The sequence below is a fragment of the Musa acuminata genome, chromosome BXJ3-8, assembly GCF_036884655.1.
Source record: "Musa acuminata AAA Group cultivar baxijiao chromosome BXJ3-8, Cavendish_Baxijiao_AAA, whole genome shotgun sequence".
Lineage (NCBI taxonomy): Eukaryota > Viridiplantae > Streptophyta > Magnoliopsida > Zingiberales > Musaceae > Musa > Musa acuminata.
In genome coordinates, this window is record NC_088356.1 from 46,474,439 (window position 1) to 46,496,361 (window position 21,923).

General features: G+C 39.9%; 2 protein-coding genes across 2 annotated transcripts; one reads left to right on the forward strand and one right to left on the reverse strand.

Moving 5' to 3' along the window:
* Positions 1–387: 387 nt before the first annotated feature.
* Positions 388–14,252, reverse strand: LOC103996135 (uncharacterized). The gene is made up of 8 exons (XM_009416978.3): positions 14,018–14,252; positions 11,357–11,394; positions 10,577–10,651; positions 10,372–10,455; positions 2,708–2,742; positions 1,651–1,736; positions 973–1,038; positions 388–648 (listed from the first exon to the last, which is right to left on the reverse strand). Exons 1-8 carry the CDS (start codon positions 14,082–14,084, stop codon positions 614–616), a joined length of 486 nt encoding a protein of 161 aa, XP_009415253.1. The 5' UTR covers positions 14,085–14,252; the 3' UTR covers positions 388–613.
* A 1,509-nt stretch (positions 14,253–15,761) lies between these two features.
* LOC103996134 (uncharacterized) lies at positions 15,762–20,595 on the forward strand. Its single transcript, XM_009416976.3, has 7 exons — positions 15,762–16,158; positions 16,284–16,511; positions 17,422–17,495; positions 18,080–18,239; positions 18,468–18,587; positions 18,713–18,821; positions 20,228–20,595. Exons 1-7 carry the CDS (start codon positions 15,922–15,924, stop codon positions 20,407–20,409), a joined length of 1,110 nt encoding a protein of 369 aa, XP_009415251.2. The 5' UTR covers positions 15,762–15,921; the 3' UTR covers positions 20,410–20,595.
* Positions 20,596–21,923: the final 1,328 nt, after the last annotated feature.

Here is a 21,923-nt window from a genome sequence, read left to right on the forward strand (position 1 = left end):
TTCAAGAGATACGTTTGAGTCAATAAGCAGCCCCCTGTTACTGAATGTGGCCATCTATGGCACAAAGATCACGTTTGCATTTTACAACGAAGCCTAAACAATAGATTCTCTTCTGCCACCAGCAGCCAGAATAATCATCAATCCTAGGAGCAGTGCCGATCTGTATACAGGCTTCAAAACAAGCCACAAAAAATATATATAAAAACAAGATTGATTCTGCTTGCATCATCAAAACAGCACTAATCAAGACGACCAATGCAAACAATAGCTTATCAGATCCCACTTGGTAAAATCAAACGGCCAACAAAAACATCGGATATGCAAACAATGGAACAAAATCTTCAAAAGAATGCAACTCACCAACTACCCTGGAACAAAAACACCACCTGCCAATTCAAAGATTATTGTTCAATACTATATTTAATATCCTGTTGTCACAAGAGCCAAGTATGCGCCAATAACCGGCTTCAAATTTTAATCCCGACAGTTGAAAGCATATCGAATAAAGAAAGGTTAATGCAGCAAAAGTACAACCTGCGGCAGCTTTACTAGAAAATACAATCAGATGCATCTGGAAATGAAACGTGGAGCCAGAAAAGCACACCAAGTACAGTTACTTGCGAGCTTCAGCCTTCTTCTGTTCTTTGGCTGTCATTACAAAACAGCAGATGGGTAAGTAACCACATGGAGTATAATTATAGTTAGAAATTGTAAGATTGAAACAAGAAGAACAAAGTAAAACATGGACCATAATGGAAAGTCTAAAGGCTGTAAATCTGCTAAAACCAAGCAAAAGATCAAACAAGTATCTTTTGATCAGTTCTCTATGAATCCTGTGGTACTTGTGAGAAAGAATAAGGGCTCAATAAAGCCAGTTTCTGATATACAAATTAACTACAAAAAAGAGCTGATCACATTCATGTATAACAAACAGCACAACCAAAGAGGATTTACACAAAGAACACATCATACCAGCTTTTTCTTCCTCTCGCTTTTTTGCAGCTTCAGCTCTTTGTTGTCGTATTAATGCTAGGCGCTCTGCAGAAAATAATACGTAGATCAACATGTGATTACCAATAATGAATATCAAGATTGGAATATCAAGCTGAGTAACACTTGCAGATATTAGTGATTGGCATCATAGATGGCAAATTTTTCGGTGATAAAATGCTTGAGTTGTCATCCATAATGCAGACCCAAACATCCAGAACAAGTGAACACCCAAGTTCAAGTACATTGAATGATTCCAAATTAAACGTATTGAGATATAATATTTCTAGGTTGTCACGATGGATACAATATATCTGATGCATCAAGTTCAAGTACATTGGCAGCTTATTCTGACAAAACAGGGAGTACTCTGGAGCACTGGGCAATTTTTTAAAGGGTGACAACAATAAACTTAAGCAAATAATGAAGTACTTAGATTGCATTATCAAGAAAATACAGATGATATACTTCTCAAAAGAAACTCAAAATACAACCATATTATACTAGTTTGATACAACATATCAGCCAATCAACTTGATTACAGAACATTCTACTAAAAAACAAAACAGATATGTTAACGCAGAGAGCTTAGAACAAGATTGTTACTCAACAAACAAAAAAGTGTTAGACAGTAAACAGTGAAGGCTGTCTGATTGTTACCCAAGTCTTTTCGTGCTTGTTCTGTTTTTCCTTGTTCCTGTAGCCTCATGTATCGCTCATGAGCTCTCTGTCTCTCTATCTCTTCCCTATAGAAAAGAGGTCATAAAACATTGGTAACAAAGAGAAAAATGCAAAATCATTTAGGTCTACTGCTCCTAAAAGGCCCATAATTGTAGCATTACCATAACTAATAGCAAATAGTTGTATTTTTTGACAATTGATCTAATTTAATGTATTATTCAACCATCTAGATCATGTAAGAAACACAAAGATATTGTGGTGGTAACTCGAAGCAAAACTGCAAGGCATTGCTACATTATTGCATTTTCAGATGACATACGAATTATCACTAGATTATTAAATGGTCAATTTCAATCATGAAAGTGAATGAAAACTAGTGGTCGAGTATCAAAGTTTTGAGATTTAGGCAAAATAAAGAGGAGATGAAAAAGTAGAGGAAACAGAGAAACAGTAGAGAATTGTGTAACTGTATTCTATCAGCTGCTTACTGAACAGTAACAGCTCGTGATAGTAATGCTGTCATCTTATCAGTCTTATTTTGATAAGGAGTCTTAGGAAATAAAACATCAAACCATTAATCCCTAACTTTAATCAACCAAACACTAGATTCCAACTCAGTTACGAGACACTAATAAGTGCCTACCAAAAATCAGCAAATCTTGTGACTGACAAATAAACTACCAAACTCGAACTGATAAAACAAAATGCATATCTCCAGCTAGTAAAAACAAAAGCATGAACTGATTCTTGACCAAAACCAGGAACAGATTACCTAGAATCTGCATTAGCCACAAAGTATTAGGCACACTAAAAACTTTTGCATGGCAGTGACAGTTTTAAAAAGTGCTAAGTAATCCACCCATTTTCCTTTATGGTTACGAGATATGCTTGCCAAATTACAACAGGAACACATTTTAAAGCGAAATAGATCAATGACACAATAAGAAATGCTAAGCATAAAAGCTTACACGGCCAATCATGGAAACTTAATTAGCAAAAGCCCTTAAAGAGAACAATATATGCAGATTCAGTTTACCTTTCACGTCGAGAGAGTTCAGGAGTGCTTTCAACCTGCATTGGAATTTCAAGAATATATATCAAAACTTTATGAAACTCGTTAACAACTGCCTAGACTACATAACCATATACTTAAATTCACTAAAATAAGTGATGACAGAAATGTTACAGTCTGATAAAAAGTAAAAGTTACTTAGATTGCTACCACCAGAAATGACAACAAAAAGAATTAAGACTACCAGTTAGCTTAATTTATTCAGCCAGTTGAAAGCAAAAAAAAAAAATAGAAATAGCCAACTATAACTCAACGACTGCAAACCCACCATAATCACCAGAGCACGAAAACAAAGTCTAGAAGAAGAAAAGTGACAAGAAAGGGAAGAAGTGACAGGCAATTAATGCCATGATCCAAGATCCAACCCACATGAGGCAAATACTCAAGAAAAGAGTTCTCGATACACAATAGGACTAATCAGGATATCACAAGCTCCCCTAATCAAATGTTTGACACAACTGTAGGTCTACACAAAGGCACGTACACAGGCCACATTGATCACTAGGATCATTACAACTGATGTGCAATTCTGGAGTTATCATGCCACCATCCTCACTGTTAGCCACCGTCAAACTACAGACTCAACAAGATGCATGGTTGGGCCTAAAATGATTCATACACACACAAGCAGTTGTTGCCCAGAGCTCTTTGGAGGTGAGTTGTGAGATATATATACTATCTCAGACAGACTCATATTTGATGTGGGATTAATTATCAGAATTAACCCATCATACAGAGAGCAAAATAATTGTTTCAGAACATTAGGACCTACACAACAAATGGAAAAGCCTATTTCCTACAACTAATCTTAAGGCTCTTCACAATGGAGGAATCAGAATCAATAAAAGGTAAACCAAACAACATATCACAAGCAAGATGCTTTGTAGCAAGAACTTGCCAATGGTAATAATTGGTTAAGACAAGTAGCCCAAGAAGATGAGAGATTTTCAACAACTTAAGTATCTTTTTGTCTCAAAATCAAAAGAACATAATGAAATTGCCCTCCATGATTTTATGGAGGTTTACCAAAAGGAAGTTATTACTGATCAGTTTTTTATACTTATACAGGCTATCATTATCTCAAGCCATATAAGGCCTCTCATGTCAGCCAAAATTAGACAAATTGAGGGAGGGGGGATCATTAATGTTCTAGTTGGTGATTCATGAACATAATAACTTAAGCATAGTTGCCTCTACAAGTTAGTCAGGTAAACAAGATTTACATGAACCATGTGACACAAGGTTGCTGCTTTCCAAGTGGAAGTCACCGTCGTAGAAGTTTAGTCATCTTAGAAATCGAGTGTCCAACTTGAGACTACAAAGGACACTCAAATGTTTATTTATCATCTGAAGTTTACACTAATAGCACAAATAACCCAAACACATTAAAAAAATGAGCAAAAGAATTTCCACCCATAATAGTTTGAAAGCGAGAAGGATCATGGACACAATGTTCATGGATATGACAAAATTCAATACAGTGCAAACACAGTAATAGATACTGTTAACTTCAAACAGCAATTTCTACAATGTACAGTAGCAAAAACATGTAATTTCATGAACAGCATTGGTTCTATAGTAACAACTGTCAGTATGTAGTGCTAGATTAAACCAAAGTTTTTAATCTCATACTGTACCAATGCACTGAGCTTTTCTCGATATGGTACGGTACAGGGTACCAAGCTGTCACGGACAAACTTCTCAACAAGACGTTGGATGTAATGCTTATGTGTGTCCGTGTCTTTTGGCATGTTCATGCCCTGTACAGAATGTAAAGGGGCGGCCGAAGGCTTATAAGTCCCATTTTAGTTGGGTTTGTGGCCTCTTTAGGCTTGTAAATAAAGGTTGTGTCATGTGGACACGTGAGAGAGCTTTTCGGTCTGTAATGGACCATTTTACCCTTTGTTGTGCCACTGTTCAGAGCTTGTAAAGTCTGTTTGTAATTTGCATTGTCTATGAAGTGTTTTTTTCGGACATGTTTGCTTGTGGATCCCGATTGAGGCGTTCTCTCTTACCTGTTCTCTCTTTTGTTGGTCCTAAGGGACAATGGGAGTCTTCGGGGAGGCTGACCTTTGCGGACGGACACGCAAGGGTGCCGCACGACTTAGGCAAAACCAGCTAAGTCCGTGTCATATGGTATCAGAGCGGGACAAGCACTCATAGAAACACTTAGCATGCAAACGTGGGGGACCTAGCGGGGCTGCGTTGAGGGCAGTCAGCACACGCGCGACCGTTTGGGGGGAAAACGGGCATGGAGATGTAGGGAAAAGAGTCGCTCAGAGGAGCGGGCATCTGACATTGGCATTCAGAGGAATGGCCAACCCTTCGCGCAAGAGGCACCACGAGAACAGGCAAGCTTGGAAGAATTTGGAGCGCACAAAGGTTGGGGTGGCTGAGTTTGAGCTACGGCTCAACGTTGACAACTATACTTGATGGTGCTCTAGGCAAGCGAGGCGCTTGGCAAGAATGAGACCATGCAAGGTGGAATGAGTTGCTCAATGACCAAAAGAGTTATGCAAAGCTCACAGAGGTGAGGGGAATTGCTAACTCAAAGAATTTGGTACTCATGCATGGGCTTGTATGCGGACGATGGAATGTTCGTGGCCATCCCAAGGCGACCGAGACTCGGCGCCATGGAGCATTGAAACTTTCTCTTCGGCATGTGAAGGATACGTCCGTAGAAGGCTGAAGTGTGCAACGAGTTCAGCATGTTGCTAGGCCTTGAGGGGTGCAGTGGGGGCTGTATTGACGGGGAGTCGCAATCTAGCAAGTGCGTTTGCAGGAGGCAGAACAGTGCACAGTCTGTTCAGCAGATCGGAGCAGTCCAAGGGGATGGTGGTCTCCGAAACGAAGAGAGATGTTGCTCCAATGGGACAGTTATCCAGGAGGGATAAGTCTCAGCTCTCCAGAGGGAGAATCATGTGAGACGGACTTCACATGTTGAGGAGTACTCCACGAAGCTCGATGGACTGAGCAAGCGGCGAGGAGTCGTCGCATGATCTCGCTAGAGAGAATGCATTGGTGGATGCATTGCGAGATCAAGTGGGGGAGCAACACAAATGAAGGCACACTTAGAGTCGATGTGGAGATCGGACTCAAGGGAGGGCTGACCCGTGGAATGGTGGGCACGAGGGCCACCATCGACTCAATGCAAAAACGAGGAGCGGAGCAACTTGGGTGTAACTTGGCGAAGTACCCAAGCCGCATGAAGGGAGCCAGCAGAGAAGTTGGAACATGGAGCAGAGGCACAGTGCTTTTCTTAGACAGAGGTCAAGGACATGAGCTCTTGCAGAGGCAAGAGCAGGATCATGTTGTTCCATGGGTCCTTCATTCTGACGGAGTGGACTCATCTTGCATGGTGCCAAAGACGAAGAGAGCTTCGGGGCACATGCACCTTATCTCGGAGAAGCATTTGATGGAGGAACTAAGGCGACTCAATTTGCGGAGGCGAAGTTGGGTTCAAAAGGCCTTAGCACGGGGCAAGAGGACGCAGAGGCGGGTACTCTTGAAGAATATGCCACAGTGTTGCCATTCGAGTTGCTATTAAGGAAGCGGTGTGCAGCGGAGATTGTGCTGGTAGGGGCAGAGGCCCAGGATCCAGACAATGGTGCACAAATCACAGTGAAGTCGGTGGACTTCGGGAACTACTAGGCGATGGACTGTCCTAGAGCGGTGCTTCATCTAGGTGTGACCCAAGAGTGGGTGGATGAAGATCGATTGCCAAAGGAGCGAACAAAATCGAAGGTGGAAGAGACCCGGCGATGTATTGGCAGAGGCCACACATGGAGGGTTCACAATTCGAGTTTATTCCCCAAGGATCAGAATGCAATGGAGATGTCACCAGGAGGCGACATGGTGCAGCGGATCGTGGTGGAACAGTTCGTGGCAATGCGATACACACAACTCGTCCCGTGAGGGATGTGATCATATGGAGGTATGATCGGGAGCTACTGGGAGCTCCGCTTCGGTGAACAACACGACGGCAAGAAGGGCTATGGATTCAAGGAGTGAAGGCCATGGTACCGCAGAGGCGGGTCTTCCGGGCGTGCACTGAATTTTGCATCGGATGAAAACCTTGGTCATCAGCATATGGGGGCTGGGTTCCACCAAGGGAAAAGTTCGAATGCAAGTACCAGTGAGTTCCATGGGAGGGACTTGATCATGCAGAGGTATGATCGAAGCAGCTGGAGAGTTGGACTGCTCCAGAGCTCATATTCGCTTAAGGGAGCCCGGCAAGTCAGAGGACAAGGCCGAGTAAGCGAACGTTGCTACCAAGGAAGCTATGGAGAACAGAATTGGTGCAAACCCTACAATGCGATGGCAGAGGCCATGCATGGGAGTGCAGTCTGTCTTTCCATCGACCAGAAGGAGCTGCTTGGAGAACACAGAGGTGTTGAAGCAGGGGGTCGAAAGGGGCGAGGAAGCGACGACGAGTCCTGAGGGACTTAGCTACCCAAAATCAAGCATCAGTTAGAATGGAGGTGGACTCAGAGGAGTGCCACGGAGACATGTCTACTGATCATGAAGAAAAGGGATGCAGATGCGAGGCGGCGGATAGTAGGGCCATGGGCATTGCAGCGCCATGGTACCGCATAGGCGGGACTTCCGTGCAAGTCATTGATCCCTTGCTCTCACGGAGGGAGAGCGTTTGGTCGTGAAAGGGGCCGAGGAGGTGGAGCATGCAGAGGCAATCTCCAAGTACCGGGACAAGGCTGAAGGGCAGAGGCCGAGGAACTTCGTAAGACCGGTGTCAGTGTGCTTCTCATCAAGACAGCCGTAAGTGAAGGACTTCGGGTCATGAAAGAGTGCACGACCAAGGAACGAAGCAGGCAGTACGTGGTGTTGTACCTTTGCTACTCAGTGGAGTAGGCGGCAGGGTTGATGGAGAAGACGGTACAATCCCAGAGGCGACCTCATCTATCAGAGAATTACTCCAAGTTGGGGTGAAAACTTCCCGCATTCCAGAAGTTCGATGGCATTGAGAAGGTGAATCACAGTAGCTAACTCAATGCAAGGAGTGCAAACACTTCAAGTGCTTCAGAAGTGTGAGCAAAGAGCAGGCGAAGGCCAGTAACCAGCTCGATGCATGAAGTACAACCTCGAGGAGGCGGGCGAAGTCAAGTAACCTTTGCCTTCTCAACTCTTAAGAGAATGGGCGAAACCGAGTACCCCAATTCTCTTATCTATCCAGCAGAGGAGCTCTACACAAGTTCAAAGACCCTTCGGAGATAATGGAAGACAATAGTTGTCAAATCCTCACCAACGGTGATCAGTGCTACTGAGAGTAGATTGTCCGCTTCATTTCCCAACGAAATGCCAATCGAAAGCGGAAGTGATGCGAACCTACTTGGATATGACAACTAACTGAAAGAAGAGTCAATGAGCAGATTTTGTGGAGGAAGGACCCAAAACTTCAGAAGTTTGCGAGACGATGCTCGTTAAAGCTCCAACAAGCATCCACCCAGTTCAAGCAGCATGTGGAATTTCTGAGAGACTGGCGCAGTAAGGATGGTCTTTTCCTTCATCCGGGAGATCCGCAGGAATCAACGAGGATCAACACAACTCCGCCAACCCCACACCAGAGTCAGAGTCATTGGCGAGTTGAAGCAGCATGGCGGATCAAAGGTTCGACTACTCAAAAACAGCAGCGAAGAGCAGCTGGGAGCCAGGAGGTGTATTGCAGCTGGAGCAGAAGATTGAAGACTCAGCAAAGGCGAAGAGTTGCAGTGTTCACAAAGGCTTCGACGAGGACGTCGAAGGGATAAGTGGGGGAGAATGTCACGGACAAACTTCTCAACAAGACGTTGGATGTAATGCTTATGTGTGTCCGTGTCTTTTGGCATGTTCATGCCCTGTACAGAATGTAAAGGGGCGGCCGAAGGCTTATAAGTCCCATTTTAGTTGGGTTTGTGGCCTCTTTAGGCTTGTAAATAAAGGTTGTGTCATGTGGACACGTGAGAGAGCTTTTCGGTCTGTAATGGACCATTTTACCCTTTGTTGTGCCACTGTTCAGAGCTTGTAAAGTCTGTTTGTAATTTGCATTGTCTATGAAGTGTTTTTTTCGGACATGTTTGCTTGTGGATCCCGATTGAGGCGTTCTCTCTTACCTGTTCTCTCTTTTGTTGGTCCTAAGGGATAATGAGAGTCTTCGGGGAGGCTGACCTTTGCGGACGGACACGCAAGGGTGCCGCACGACTTAGGCAAAACCAGCTAAGTCCGTGTCAAAGCGGTACACCTAAAAAAAATTACAATTTTAGGTATGCCCGCTGCTCTCTCCAAACTGGCTGCGGCATTCAACATCAAGGAGGTGGAGAGGAGAAACCCTTCCTCATGGAGGTAGGGAGGAGAAACCCTTCAGCTGCAACCTTCAGAAGGTTTACAAAAGTTTCGGGGTCTTTGATGCTTCTCCCTCTTCTTCCTCGCTTTGTCTTGTCACAGCCAAATACCTTATACCGCCCGATAGCGGGCGATCTGCGTGCCGGTCAGCTGGTGGACCGGTACGTACTGCCCGTATCGGGCGGTACATAATGGTATTAAAAACGTTGGATTAAACTGAAAAAGCCAGACAACCCTCTATAGCGCCGAATATCATGTTGCCCACACAAGTATCCACTTTTTACTTGTTTCATTTTTTAGTAAACTAAATCAAAAGGCCTTGTCTAACGTTCAAGAAAAGACATCAGATCTTTGACACTTTATGGTTGTGAAACCGGGACTTTGGAAAAGAAATATTTTTATACGTGAAGCTTGGAACTTTTGTATCAGAAAACCATCTCAAATTTTGTTATTTATGGTCATTATCTTCAACATGTAATGAATGCTGTTGTTGTATATTCTACTTACTATGACATCACGTATAGAAATGACCTGAACAATGATATCGACTAATACTCTTTACATTTAATTATGTGTCAAAGTCATCTTTTTATTTATTCCCTAATCAGGCTAAGATAGTTCAACAATGTCATTAGTATGAGGCATACATATATCCTGTCTTATGATCTCCACATATAAGGATATATGACCATACATGCAGCAAACGTATATGGTTTGCTTTTGCATGAAATTAAGGGCACATATGTGATTTACATTTCCTCTCTATTAGTATAGTAACAAAATTTATAATTATCTCAAATACTATTATATGTGGTGCATAATAATAGACATTTAACAATTTCATGAGCTTATCACTTATACTAATTCTTGTATGAAAATAAATGTCATCTTGTAAAATACTAAAATGTTAATGTGGTCTAAGCATATTTTTACCTATTAATATATTATACTTAAATGCATATTTCTTTTATAGTAACTACATGCAGTCACATCATAAAAGCAATCTCCTAGTGTGCAACCTCCCAAGACCCTGCATTAGCAGAAGCGTTTTTACTACACATATGATATACAGCAATTGTCTAATTGTGTACATGACCCTTCTTTAAAACATTTTTGCTATAGAACACAATTAGCTTCATAGTTTTGTTGTAACCACGACTTAATCCTTGAGATAAAACCAGTCACTCTAGCTTAAAAAATAATTTTCAGAACAAATAAAAAGAAAAGGTAAACACAAATTGATAAAAAAAATTCTACAAGAAAAGGTAAAGAAATAAAAGCTTTGCACTTACATCAACTGCTCTAGCTTTCACATTTTTAGGCTTTGCCAAGTTTGGGTTCTGAATCTCGCTTATGTCAAGAATGCCCTTTTTTTTCTGATATAAAAATCATTGAAAAAAATAAAATATAAATCTGATATAACACTTAAATGACAGAAAAAAATCAAAACAAACAAAGATATATAATAAATATACAAACAGTAAAGAAACATGTTACCTCAGTCTCTTCAGTCTCCCCTCCACTTTCCTCAGATTCCTCCTCTTCACTATGTTCAGCTTCCTCCTGTTGCACCTAAAAAGGAAAAGGAAACCCGTACAAGTTAGAACAAAAATGCTCAAAAACATAATATAAACTAAAAAGATGAAAGAATTTACAAATTGCTAATCTAGAAGGTACAGACTTCTGCATTAGCTGAAACTAGCAATATGTAGTCTAAACAAGAGAAATTCAGAAAGAAATGTTAGCAGAAGATAATGGTTGACATGCATCATGAAATTATGAAATGCCAAAAGCTATTGAAATAGCCATCTTAGGCTGTCAAAAATCATTTCATTATTTAAAGTTTTAACGAGTTATATATATCAGCAATCAAACAACAGCATTTTCAGACTCCTAACAAGGGTTTGTTACAAATTGAGTTCAGAACTAAATTGTGAGCTTTTTTTTTCCTCATTGCCATTCCCTCCTGCATAAACCCAACATGCTACCCTAGCATGGTTTATATTTAATACAAGTAGTTGAAAAATACTAGATACCCCCCAAAACCTGATAGATAATCAAGAAGGGAGATGCATGGCTAATTTGGTTAGAGATGTTGAAATAAGTTACTTCCCAGCACAAGTAAATTAAGAGTGCATACAATATAGAAGATTTTTATGCATGTAACGAGCAGTGCCAACAGAGAACAGACAGGGTCATGGCCATAAATTACTTTTTACATAAAAGTATTCAAATAATATTATTATCCTCATTTAACTAGCAAAACAAACATCCAACCTGTTTAAAGGTGCGAGGACGAGCCGAAGAGCCAGCAACTGCAATTATGTTAACCAGGAACATGTTACTTAAAACAGAGCACAGAATGTAATAGCAAAATAGACAGAATCTGAAAACAAGGATTTCAAATAGATCTACAATAGTTTGTATTCTTCAAGCCATATGATCTTTCTAGGCCAACTAAACATTGTCAACTCTAGGTAAAGAAGGAAACAACCATCCACAAACTAAAAACCTACTAAGAGCAAAAAATTATCTAGAAGCTAAACATACATAAATCATCAAAAATTTCTCTAAAAAACTATAGCATTTTCGACAAGTGCTGGTGAAGAATAACAAACAAAAAGAATATACTGAACAGAAGTTAGAAGTAAAGTAGCAAATCATTCAAGCAGCTCGTTCAAGTAACTTAATATATAGATTGTGATTCCACAATAATGCACTAAATTTCAAGTGGAAAATGAGAAATAAATAAATATAATAGCTGAGTCGCTGACAGAACTGCATTCAACCAGAATTTTCCTCAAATTGGAATTCAAGTCAATGGTTTATGTGCCATCTTAACAAGCACAAATTGGTGATAAAAAAGCCTACGAAATTTCCTACTGAAGATATAACTATTTAGAAAAAAAGAATCACATAAAACAGAAACTCAAAATGAGGGACAAATTAAAAATAAGGGTCTCTTAGTTAACCTATTAGAACTGCAAAAAAAATCACCTTTGTATTTACTATATATATGTATACAACAAAGTCCTTGTTTTACTATGGAAGTGCTTCTCACCATGATATCTCAAGTCCCGAACCCAAAGAGATTACAGGGTGGATTTGAATATTTTTCCCAAGGAAATTGAATTTGCATTTTTTTGTATACAATCCAAAACAGCTGCAACAACTACAACAAGCCATTATGTCCCAACCGCATGGGTTGCTAACTAAAAAGGAAGGATTAAAGAAATGTTTATAATTCAATGAAACAGCAGTTTCCCACAGTAAAGTAGCAAATCATTCAAGCAGCTCGTTCAAGTAACTTTATTGTAAATAGGACAATTCTTAGTGAAGCGCATCTCTTTGTAACAATTTATGAGCAAAACATCCATGTTCAGTTAAAAGAGAAATCCATATAGTGAAAAAAAACAAACTTTATGGTTTCTTTTCTTGGCTATCGTGTAAGAGTATGATAAGAATGATATATGCAGTGACATAAAGACCCTGTCCAAGCACTTGTGAGAAGTGATTCTGTCTTGCGAATCATGTACCCTTCCATTATCTCTCTGTCATGGAGTTTATTTTTTTTCCCCTCTGTTATTGAATTGTTGGAAATCTACTTTGAGTAAGTGTTATGCTCAATCTATGCAATGAGCTTTTAATATAGATCATCATGCATAGTCTTTGTGTAACACTCCAATTAATCCCACATCAAAAGTGGGTAAGACTAAGATTGGCTTATAAGAGTCTAATGAGTATACTACTATCAATTTCAACGTACGCATTTTGTCTAATGATTTGGGTCAAACAAAGTTGATAGACGAGTTAGCCTATCAAGCCCGAGTTGTAACATTTGATATCAGAACTGATTTAATATTTGTGTATGGTGAAGAGGCTCAAGTAGGAAAGGACTATCTATAGATAGAGTCAGATGACTCATTACAGCGTGGAGCCACTACTGAGTTACGCTTCACATGCATCATGTTAGGATTTGATCTAGGTTATATTGGGCCTTAACGAGTACATCAAACCATTGAGTGGGAAAAATTATAACACCATGATTAGTTTCATATTAGAAGTAAACAAGACTAAGATTGACTTATAAATGTCTGATGAGCGTACTGTTATCAACTTCAACTAAGTATTTTGACCAATAGTTTGGGTCAAACGAAGTTGATAAGCCAGTTAGCTCATCAAACCCAGGCCGTGACACTTTGTTGTTCAAGCAGCATGACTTTTGATCAAATACAAATATTATTCAAAAAGCAACCAAACAACAAAAATATTGAAGTCTCAGAACAGTTGCATCTGTTTGGCAATGAAGTGATTTGAGATAGGCTGACTTGCAACCACATTTGATGATAAAGACTAACCTCAAGATAAAACACACACACACACACACACACACACACACACACACACACACACACACATATATATATATATATATATATATATATATATATATATATATATATATATATATATATATATATATATAATTCACCCTTCGATGAACTCGGACGAGGTTGCTGGCCCACTTGGATCAACTAAAACACTAAAACCAAATCTCGGGGTTTCTAAAACACGAGGCTACGCTACATCGGTATGTGAAAAGCCTGGTTGATAAGCCATCCCCAACCACTCCGCAAGAACGAACGCCTTCCCACAATTATTCTAATATCAGAAAACAGCTAATCAGCCGAGTACTAATCGATGGCATGTTCAAGCTACGGCAATATTTCCTGGATACACCGCGTACCATCCAAAGGAAGTGTAAGATCCACACAGGTCACAAATAACCCCGTGACGTGATCCGATGACGCTACATCAGATGGACGAGAAACCAACAACATACGAGAAACTAAAGTAAAACGAAGATCCGAGAATGGGAACGAGAAACATCCACAAAACCCTAGGTATCCGAAACAGCGGCAGATCAGAGAAAAATACCCATCTCTTCGGGCGTGGAGAAGTTCCTGCGGCCGGTGGGCTTGGCCTTGAACCTGCCTCTCCCCATGATCGACCGCGATCTGGCGCAAGCGACGAAGGATGGCTTCTCGGATTCTCTGGCGCTCGGTTGGCCGATCGGCGAAACCCTACGCACCTCGTCGCCCACTCGCAACGCCCCCTTCTCTCTCTTTCGCCGCACGGATTACTGGCATATATCTACCAAGATTAAATCGACCCGATGGCCTTCCCAAAGCTTTTATAGCGGGAATCCAGCGGTGCCCCCTTTTTTTATTTTTTATTTATTTTCTCTTTTTTTCCTCGTCCTAATTGAACAAAGACACTTTCCCATAAAAAAACACTCATTTTAGCTTTTTCAAAAGAAGGCTATTACTTCTAAAATCCCAATAATACTCCTTCTCTGTTTTCCAAAAGGTATATATTTAAGTATATATAGAAATTACATGATATCTATGATTCTGTAAAAAAATATAAAAATATTTTCAAATGCATTTTATAACTACATATTTTTAGTATAAATATCATTTTAAATTACTAAGATGGTGTCATCTTTTCAAAATTTTGATATATTGTATTAAATTATTTTTTAAAAAAATATAAATATCTATAATTTATGTTGATATATATATATATATTTATAAGTTTCAAATATTTTTATGTTAAAAATTAAATTTTATTTCTCGGTTTTTTAAAGTATTTTTTAAGTTTAAAATTCATTCAAACAACCAAAGCCAAGCCTACAAAAAATAAAAACATCAAAGGGTGAGAAAAAAATGTCATCTTTTGTTGGGTAAAATTGAAAAGTGGGTGAATCGATCCCCTATATATAACATTTAGGTTGTTAGTTCTATAAAAATAATATAATTGAGATAATTAGACTCAAAATCCAATAGATACTAGTTTATCTAATAATAGAGTTTCAAATAACTATCTTTGTTGGTTTATGAACAAAAACAACCAAATAAAAATATATTAATATAAATTATAATATTTTTGGTACCTCTATCAAAATGTAAATAAACTTAAAATCAAGTAGAAAAACAACTCATATAAGTATGTATTTTTATTAGTTTGTAAATAAGAATAACCAAATAAAGAGACTTTTATGTCAACTATAGTATTTTTGAATTAGTTTATGGGGTTTTTCCTACCTATATCCAAATATTGTAAGTATATTCAAAATCTTTGTACCAAAATAATATTAAAATTTATTATAAAACACTATAATTAAGATAGATAGATTCAAATCATATTTTAAAAACCAATTTATATAAATAGATTTTCTTGTTGGTCAATGAATAATAACAACTATATGTAGGGAGACATATGTCAATTTAATTTATTTTTAAATATATTCATAATATTTTTGATACATCTATCAAAATATTATGTTTATTTAAAAATACTATAGCTGATAAACTCGATTGATTCATCCAATAAATCGATCCATCAAATGTAATCAGTAAATTATACTAATAATTATCTGAGTAGCATTTCAAGGATTAATGAGGGGTCTAAAAAGATAAAAAAATGGGGCACATTCCTTCTTATTTTGTGGTTTGGGGAAAATTCGTCCTATATCGGATTCGGATCGGAATACGGAAAACTATTTTGATTCGGATTCCCTTTCATCGGGCCGTTATTGGATCGGATTCTACTCTAAACTCGACCCAATGCACCTCCTGATGGTATGGACTACAGAGCGTCTGCGTGGCCGAGAGCAGCCCACAACGCCGCCGCAAGCGAAGGGACTCATTCCAGCGCTGGTGGTCGACGCCGCCTGCCCCCACATGCACTCCTCTCTCCACGCCTCCCCGCTCCCCTCTCGCCCCCGTCGCCCACCGACCGGGCTGTAAGCCGTCGCCGAGCTCGGTGGCATTCGCGCCATGTGGCGGCTGGGCGGTCGCCGGATCCGCACGCCGCGTAGGCCGGCGGTGGGGCTCAGGCCCGCTTCCACGGCGGCTGCGGCCGCGGCGGTTTCTTCGTGCAGGGCCGTGGTCTTGCCGCGGTTCGGCGGGCCCGAGGTCCTCGAGGTACGTCCGGCCGTCAGCGTCCCCGATCTGAAGCCGCGCGACGTGCTCGTCCGTGCCCGCGCCGTCTCCATCAATCCCCTGGATTTGCGGGTGAGTTCTTGAATTACGAGTTTCCGTAACCAAATAATCAGTCGCTAGCCAAATGGTCGAATCGTATGTGATCAAATAGATAATTGGGTCATCTCGATGGAGCTTACTAAAACTTGTAATCGCAGATGCGATCCGGTTATGGCCGTTCTATTTTCGGGCCACTCTTGCCACTGATTCTTGGCCGTGATGTTAGCGGTGAAGTTGCAGCTGCTGGGGCCTCGGTTTCTTCACTTGTTGTTGGTCAAGAAGTTTTCGGTGCGCTGCATCCGACCGCTGTTAGAGGTACTTATGCAGATTATGTCGTTCTCTCGGAAGATGAGCTGACGCCTAAACCGCCTTCAGTATCACATGTGGTAAGTAAGCTTGCTGTAGATCATTAACAATTCAAAATTCTCGATGGTTTTCATCTTCCTCTATCTGGTCGAGATCAAGGCTCTTGTCATGGGTTATTCAATATCTTTCAACAACATTTTTCTTGTACTAGTACTCATGAGCTAGTATACCTTAGTTCTAAGTAGAACTGATACATTGGACGACTGTGAGCTACCATCTTAAGCAAAATGTTCACTGCCAACAACAATTAACGAGTGTACCCATGTATTATGTGTATACCCTATCATCCTTGCTTTTATGTGTCTATTCTATGACAGTGCAAGATCTGATTTCAAAGTTCTTCCTAGCAGCATTGGCGGTTTGATTCTTGAGTCGCTAGAAAACACTCTGTTTTATTGAACAAATAGGGAAGAGGTGTGGAAGATTAACATTGATCCTTTCTTCTAGTTATATTGTTTTAGATGCATAATTTTCTTGCACTTTTGTGAAATTTTAATTGTGAGTGTTGTACAAGGTATAAATTGTTTTTGTGATGCTTGAAGACTTCCCTCAGTGGAAGTGACTTTTGCTTCTTCACCCTTCTCTTAGGCATTTTGGTCAAATTGATTGATGCCCTTTTTAAGGTTTTCCTTTTTGACTTAGGCTAGGACAGGTGAATTTTATTTTCTAGCTATTCTGCTATTTCAATTTGTTTTTTTTGCTTTAACGTATTGATGATTCAAGTGTCAGTATCTGAAATTGGTTTTTCAAGATTGCTACTGCAAGGAGGGAGAATCATGTGAACTTACCATAGGTTTCATTCAGTTATTTTGAAGTGTGTGACACTGACATATCTTCCCTTTTGCCAAGTTATTCCAAAAATGAACAGAAAAAGAGTTACTACTGTTAATTTGGAATTTAAGCAAAACCTATCTATTTGTGATTGTGCAGGAGGCAAGTGCTATCCCATTTGCTGCCTTGACAGCATGGCGTGCTTTAAAAAGTACGGCTCAAATAACTAATGGGTATGTCCAGTTTAATTGCTCGGAGCCTTCCCAAGGAAAATATAAATGTCAATTTGTTATGGACCAATTGATGTCTATTTGTTATGTTATAGTGATTATTGATTTCCAGATATAGACTAACAATTTCTTTTGCTGACATTTTTTGCAGTAGTTGAATTTATTATTGTGTAGCCAAATAGTGTTTGGTTCTGTGCTAAAATTTGTGCTTTTGTTTCTTATTATACGTGTGCGCAATTGGCTGAGTAATCTAGAAAATGTCAAGGGGAAATGGAAATTACAATATTTTCAAAAAGCAACATGTGATTGTGTAGGTATCGTAGGATTATTCCAATTTCCAAGCATCTTATTTGGTTGTTTCACGACACTCTTTACTCTTGTATTTCTTTAACTGAACTCAAAGCATCTGCTTTCCGCACATCAAGCTCTAAAGATGATACAACCTTGAAAATGTTGAAGGCTAAGATGCTTGGAACTTTAGATGGTGTACTATTCAAACTCAAAAGTTGCTAACTTGGCCACAGGATCTAACTGCTTCCTAGTTCAGTTCATTTTTCCTTGCTATTACTCACAGTTTATTTCTGCAGTCAAAGATTGTTAGTACTAGGCGGGGGAGGAGCTGTTGGACTTGCTGCAATTCAGCTTGCTGTTGCTGCAGGGTGCAGTGTATCAGCTACATGTGGAAGCCAAAGTATTGAACGAGTTTTGGCAGTTGGTGCTGAACAAGCCATTGATTATACTGCTGAGGTAAATGTCACTCTTCATTTGTCTCTGTCATTGTCGATCACTATGTTCCAGTACAATAAGATAAGAATGAGTGTCTTATACCCTTGAGTAGTTTGATAAGATAAGATGCAGAACACATCCTCCATGTAAGTGAACATGAATGCTTGTTTACACTCATGTTCTAGTAGAAGTTGATATATTTGCTTGGTTTGTTTCTTACTGGAACATCATACCATAATGCATTTACAGGACATAGAGGTTGCAATTAAAGGACAATTTGATGCTGTTCTTGACACTATAGGCATACCTGAAACTGAGAGAACTGGCATCAATCTTCTGAAGAAAGGTGGACACTATATGACGCTACAGGTAAGTGGGATATTTTTTTTTAGATTAATAGCTTTTTGAGCCCCTATCCAACTTGCCTTTTTTTCTCTTGTTCCCATCTTTTTTTAATGTTGTCACTGACATTGAAGTTTATGTCAATATCATAGGGAGAAACAGCTTCTTTAGCTGATAACTACGGGTTAGTGATTGGTATTCCTGCTGCCACAGCTATTTTGCTAAAGAAGCAACTTCAGTATCGATATTCTCATGGAATAGGTACAAAGTTGTTTCTCTATTTTTCAATTGCTCACATTATTGATAACTAATCCAAAGGGTAATGACCGAGGTTTACTATCAAAGTAATTCTTGATGCTCGATTCTTGTTAGTGAGCTTGCTAAGAACTTTCTTTTTTGTGAATATTCTTTGTGGTTGACAGAGGTTTACTACCAAAGGGTAATGACCGAGGTTTACTATCAAAGTAATTCATGACCAGAACCTGCTTGAGGTGGATTAGCTTGAGTGAATCTGGTATTAGGTCAGATTTGGTTCATGAACGATATAAATGGATCACTTTCATGTTTGCTTCCTAGCCCCAATCAGACCAAAATTATTTGGTAATTGATATGAAAATAAGTTGGTATTATTCAAATGGATTTGAAATATTAAAAGAAAAATAAAAGAACATAAGTACAGAATTTTAGAATTAGGATTTTTCATAGATTCTCTAGTTTCTCTTGCTTGGATATTTTAATCAAATTTGATCTCTCTTCATTATATGTTCTTAATTGGTAATATCTTTCTTCAGTCTTATACAACCTCCAGTTGTCATACTGTTCCGTTAATATTAGGACGATCTCAATCTCCTTGTTGATGATTTTATCTTTTCCATAGTTATATTACATTATGATAGATAAAATAGTGTTAGTTTATTTGGTTTAGGTTGGTTGGGAATTGCAATTTTCTAACCTTACCTTAGATGCATAAGGTTCAAGTTGTGCATATTTATATTGATAAAGAGAACATGCCTGAATTGCTCCACCCCTGTGCTTTTGTTTTTGTATACAATAGAATGCTGTTGGTACGTTACAATCACATTGTGTGATCGCTATATTGTACTTTTCCTGACAACGGTCCATCCCCCTTCTTTGTTTTTAATCCTTTATTTTTCTCAACGGAAGGTGTGATTCTCACCCTTGTAAAATTGCCAAGAGTAGAAATCACTATTAGACTTAAATAAGGAAACTCACTTGAAGGAATGTAGTTCTAACTGTTGAGCTACAGAAACTTGCCACCATGGCCGATTTGATTTAGTTTAAACCCTTTATGAACTTAGAGGATTCACCATCATTGATTTTTGTCTCCATGGCATCTCACGGTTAAGTTTCATGTTTAGAGGATTCACCTTCATCCAGTTGTAGTTCACAGAGTTGTGCTTTAGAGTGGAATGCAAACTGCCATTATCACACAAGTTTTTGTAGAACTGCCATCGACATATCGTCAGATGCTGTTATTTACACTGCTTGCTCTATTGGGGTTTTTGTGGTCTTTCTCGTCAAGAATGAAGATGAAAGCTTTCGTCTAACATTACATGCCTTTTTCTTTTATTATGGTAATATTTCCAGAAATGTGATTTAATGTTGAAATCCCACGAAATCCTGATAGATATGTGATGTTTAACCAGAATACTGGTGGACATACATGAGGGCTGATGCTGAGGGTTTAGACGAGATCCGCAGGCTATCAGGAGCTGGGAAGCTGAAGATACCGGTGGAGAAGACATATTCCATTGCCGAAGTTAGAAAAGCTCATGAGATGAAGGATAAAAGAATTATACCTGGCAAGGTGGTTTTGGAAGTCAACTGAACCCCCGGGCAACGCATCTCTGCACCGAATAAATCCTCCAGTGCTTGTGCCTTTCTTTCTCTCCTTATTTTTTTCGAGTAGTAATAGGCAAAAAGAATTTGTAACATCTCTAAATATCGCAAGATGCATCCAACCATTATTTGTAAAACATAGAATGTTAATTCATTCTCAGCTTGGTGTTAGAAACTGTTCCGTTCTCAATGAAGCTAATTGGGAGCAGCAGTATGAGTGCCCCCAGACACCAAAATTGTGTCTCTCTTTTGTTGCACTTGAAGTGTAGGTAAAGAGACGAATTGCCACTTGTATCAATTACAGAGGGTGGAGTCATAAATCATGTCTTACAACAATATATCGATGTGAAACTGTCTTCATCCGCCAACCGAGCTTAGAGCATCGAGGACAAGCTTTCAATGGTGTCGGTCGAGACGATGCTGATCGATTGCATGTACGAATCTCGTGCAACGAAGGCCAAGATCATGACACTCATATAGCAGGTACGAATCTCAAAGCGACTATTCGGCCCTCATCCGCCAACAGAGAGCTTAGAGCATCGAGGACAAGCCTTCAATGGTGTCGATCGAGACGATACTCATATAGCAGGCACGAATCTCAAAGCGACTATTTGCCCCTCGCAGGCGACCTCCACCTCCACCGGCGTCTCCTCCTCCACGGCGGCAGCCCCGACACCGCGGGGTTCCCCCCAGCCCATCCCCAAGCAGCAGGCGCGGATGACGTCACACGAAGGTTCTGATGGCGTAAGATTCGAGTCATGAACGACGCAGGTTCCCCGGTGTGCTCGTGGGGTTGGTGATGTCCGACGTCATGTGATACTGGTCTGCTGATCACGTGGCGTATTGGACCGTGGCTCACCTGGCCGTGCTCAGCCAGGATCTACAGTCTTTCTCGACAAAGAAGAACCCACGTCCACCGATGATTCCGCGTGGCCCCATAGCTTGAGTGGTCTGCGAGCGATAAAACCTGGACCGTGTCTTAGACAACCGAGCCGGACAGAGAAAACGAAACGTGTGGCGACGAACGGTGACTGCTGTGTGGGAGTTTCCTCGGACGTGACGTCATAGGTCATTGGAGTCCACTGTGGGTTTCACTTTCGTCATTTCGATTAGAATGTTCCCCAATCGCAGCAAATTAACGATAAGTAAGCATCTAAACCCAACATAATAAAATTCTTTTAGATGTAAAAGACCAAAATTAACCCGGAGATGAAGACTAATTTCTTTTCCAATCCTAACGTGTTAGGTGTAGCTCGAAAGGATTTGTATTCGTGGATGGAACTCACATCCTAGCGTGACCTTTTGATTCGTGCGATGTTGATTTTTGACCCTAAGATCTCGGTGGGTGCATGAATCGATACTTGCAAGCTTCAAGCCAGTATGATGATGACTCCATCATACACATATTGCTGATGTAAATAGTCAGAAAGGTGAAAGAAGAAAGGGAAAAAAGAGTTAAAGCCGTCGAGTTAATGATTAGCTTCTATCATACAGAATTATTGT

Coding starts and splice junctions, on each gene's coding strand:
- LOC103996135 (XM_009416978.3), bottom strand. CDS start 14,084: ATGGGGAGAGGCAGGTTCAAGGCCAAGCCCACCGGCCGCAGGAACTTC. Junction 11,395..14,017: donor CTCCACGCCCGAAGAGATGG/GTATTTTTCTCT, acceptor ACATAATTGCAG/TTGCTGGCTCTTCGGCTCGT. Junction 10,652..11,356: donor GTCCTCGCACCTTTAAACAG/GTTGGATGTTTG, acceptor TTTCCTTTTTAG/GTGCAACAGGAGGAAGCTGA.
- LOC103996134 (XM_009416976.3), top strand. CDS start 15,922: ATGTGGCGGCTGGGCGGTCGCCGGATCCGCACGCCGCGTAGGCCGGCG. Junction 16,159..16,283: donor TCAATCCCCTGGATTTGCGG/GTGAGTTCTTGA, acceptor TTGTAATCGCAG/ATGCGATCCGGTTATGGCCG. Junction 18,822..20,227: donor TCGATATTCTCATGGAATAG/GTACAAAGTTGT, acceptor ATGTTTAACCAG/AATACTGGTGGACATACATG.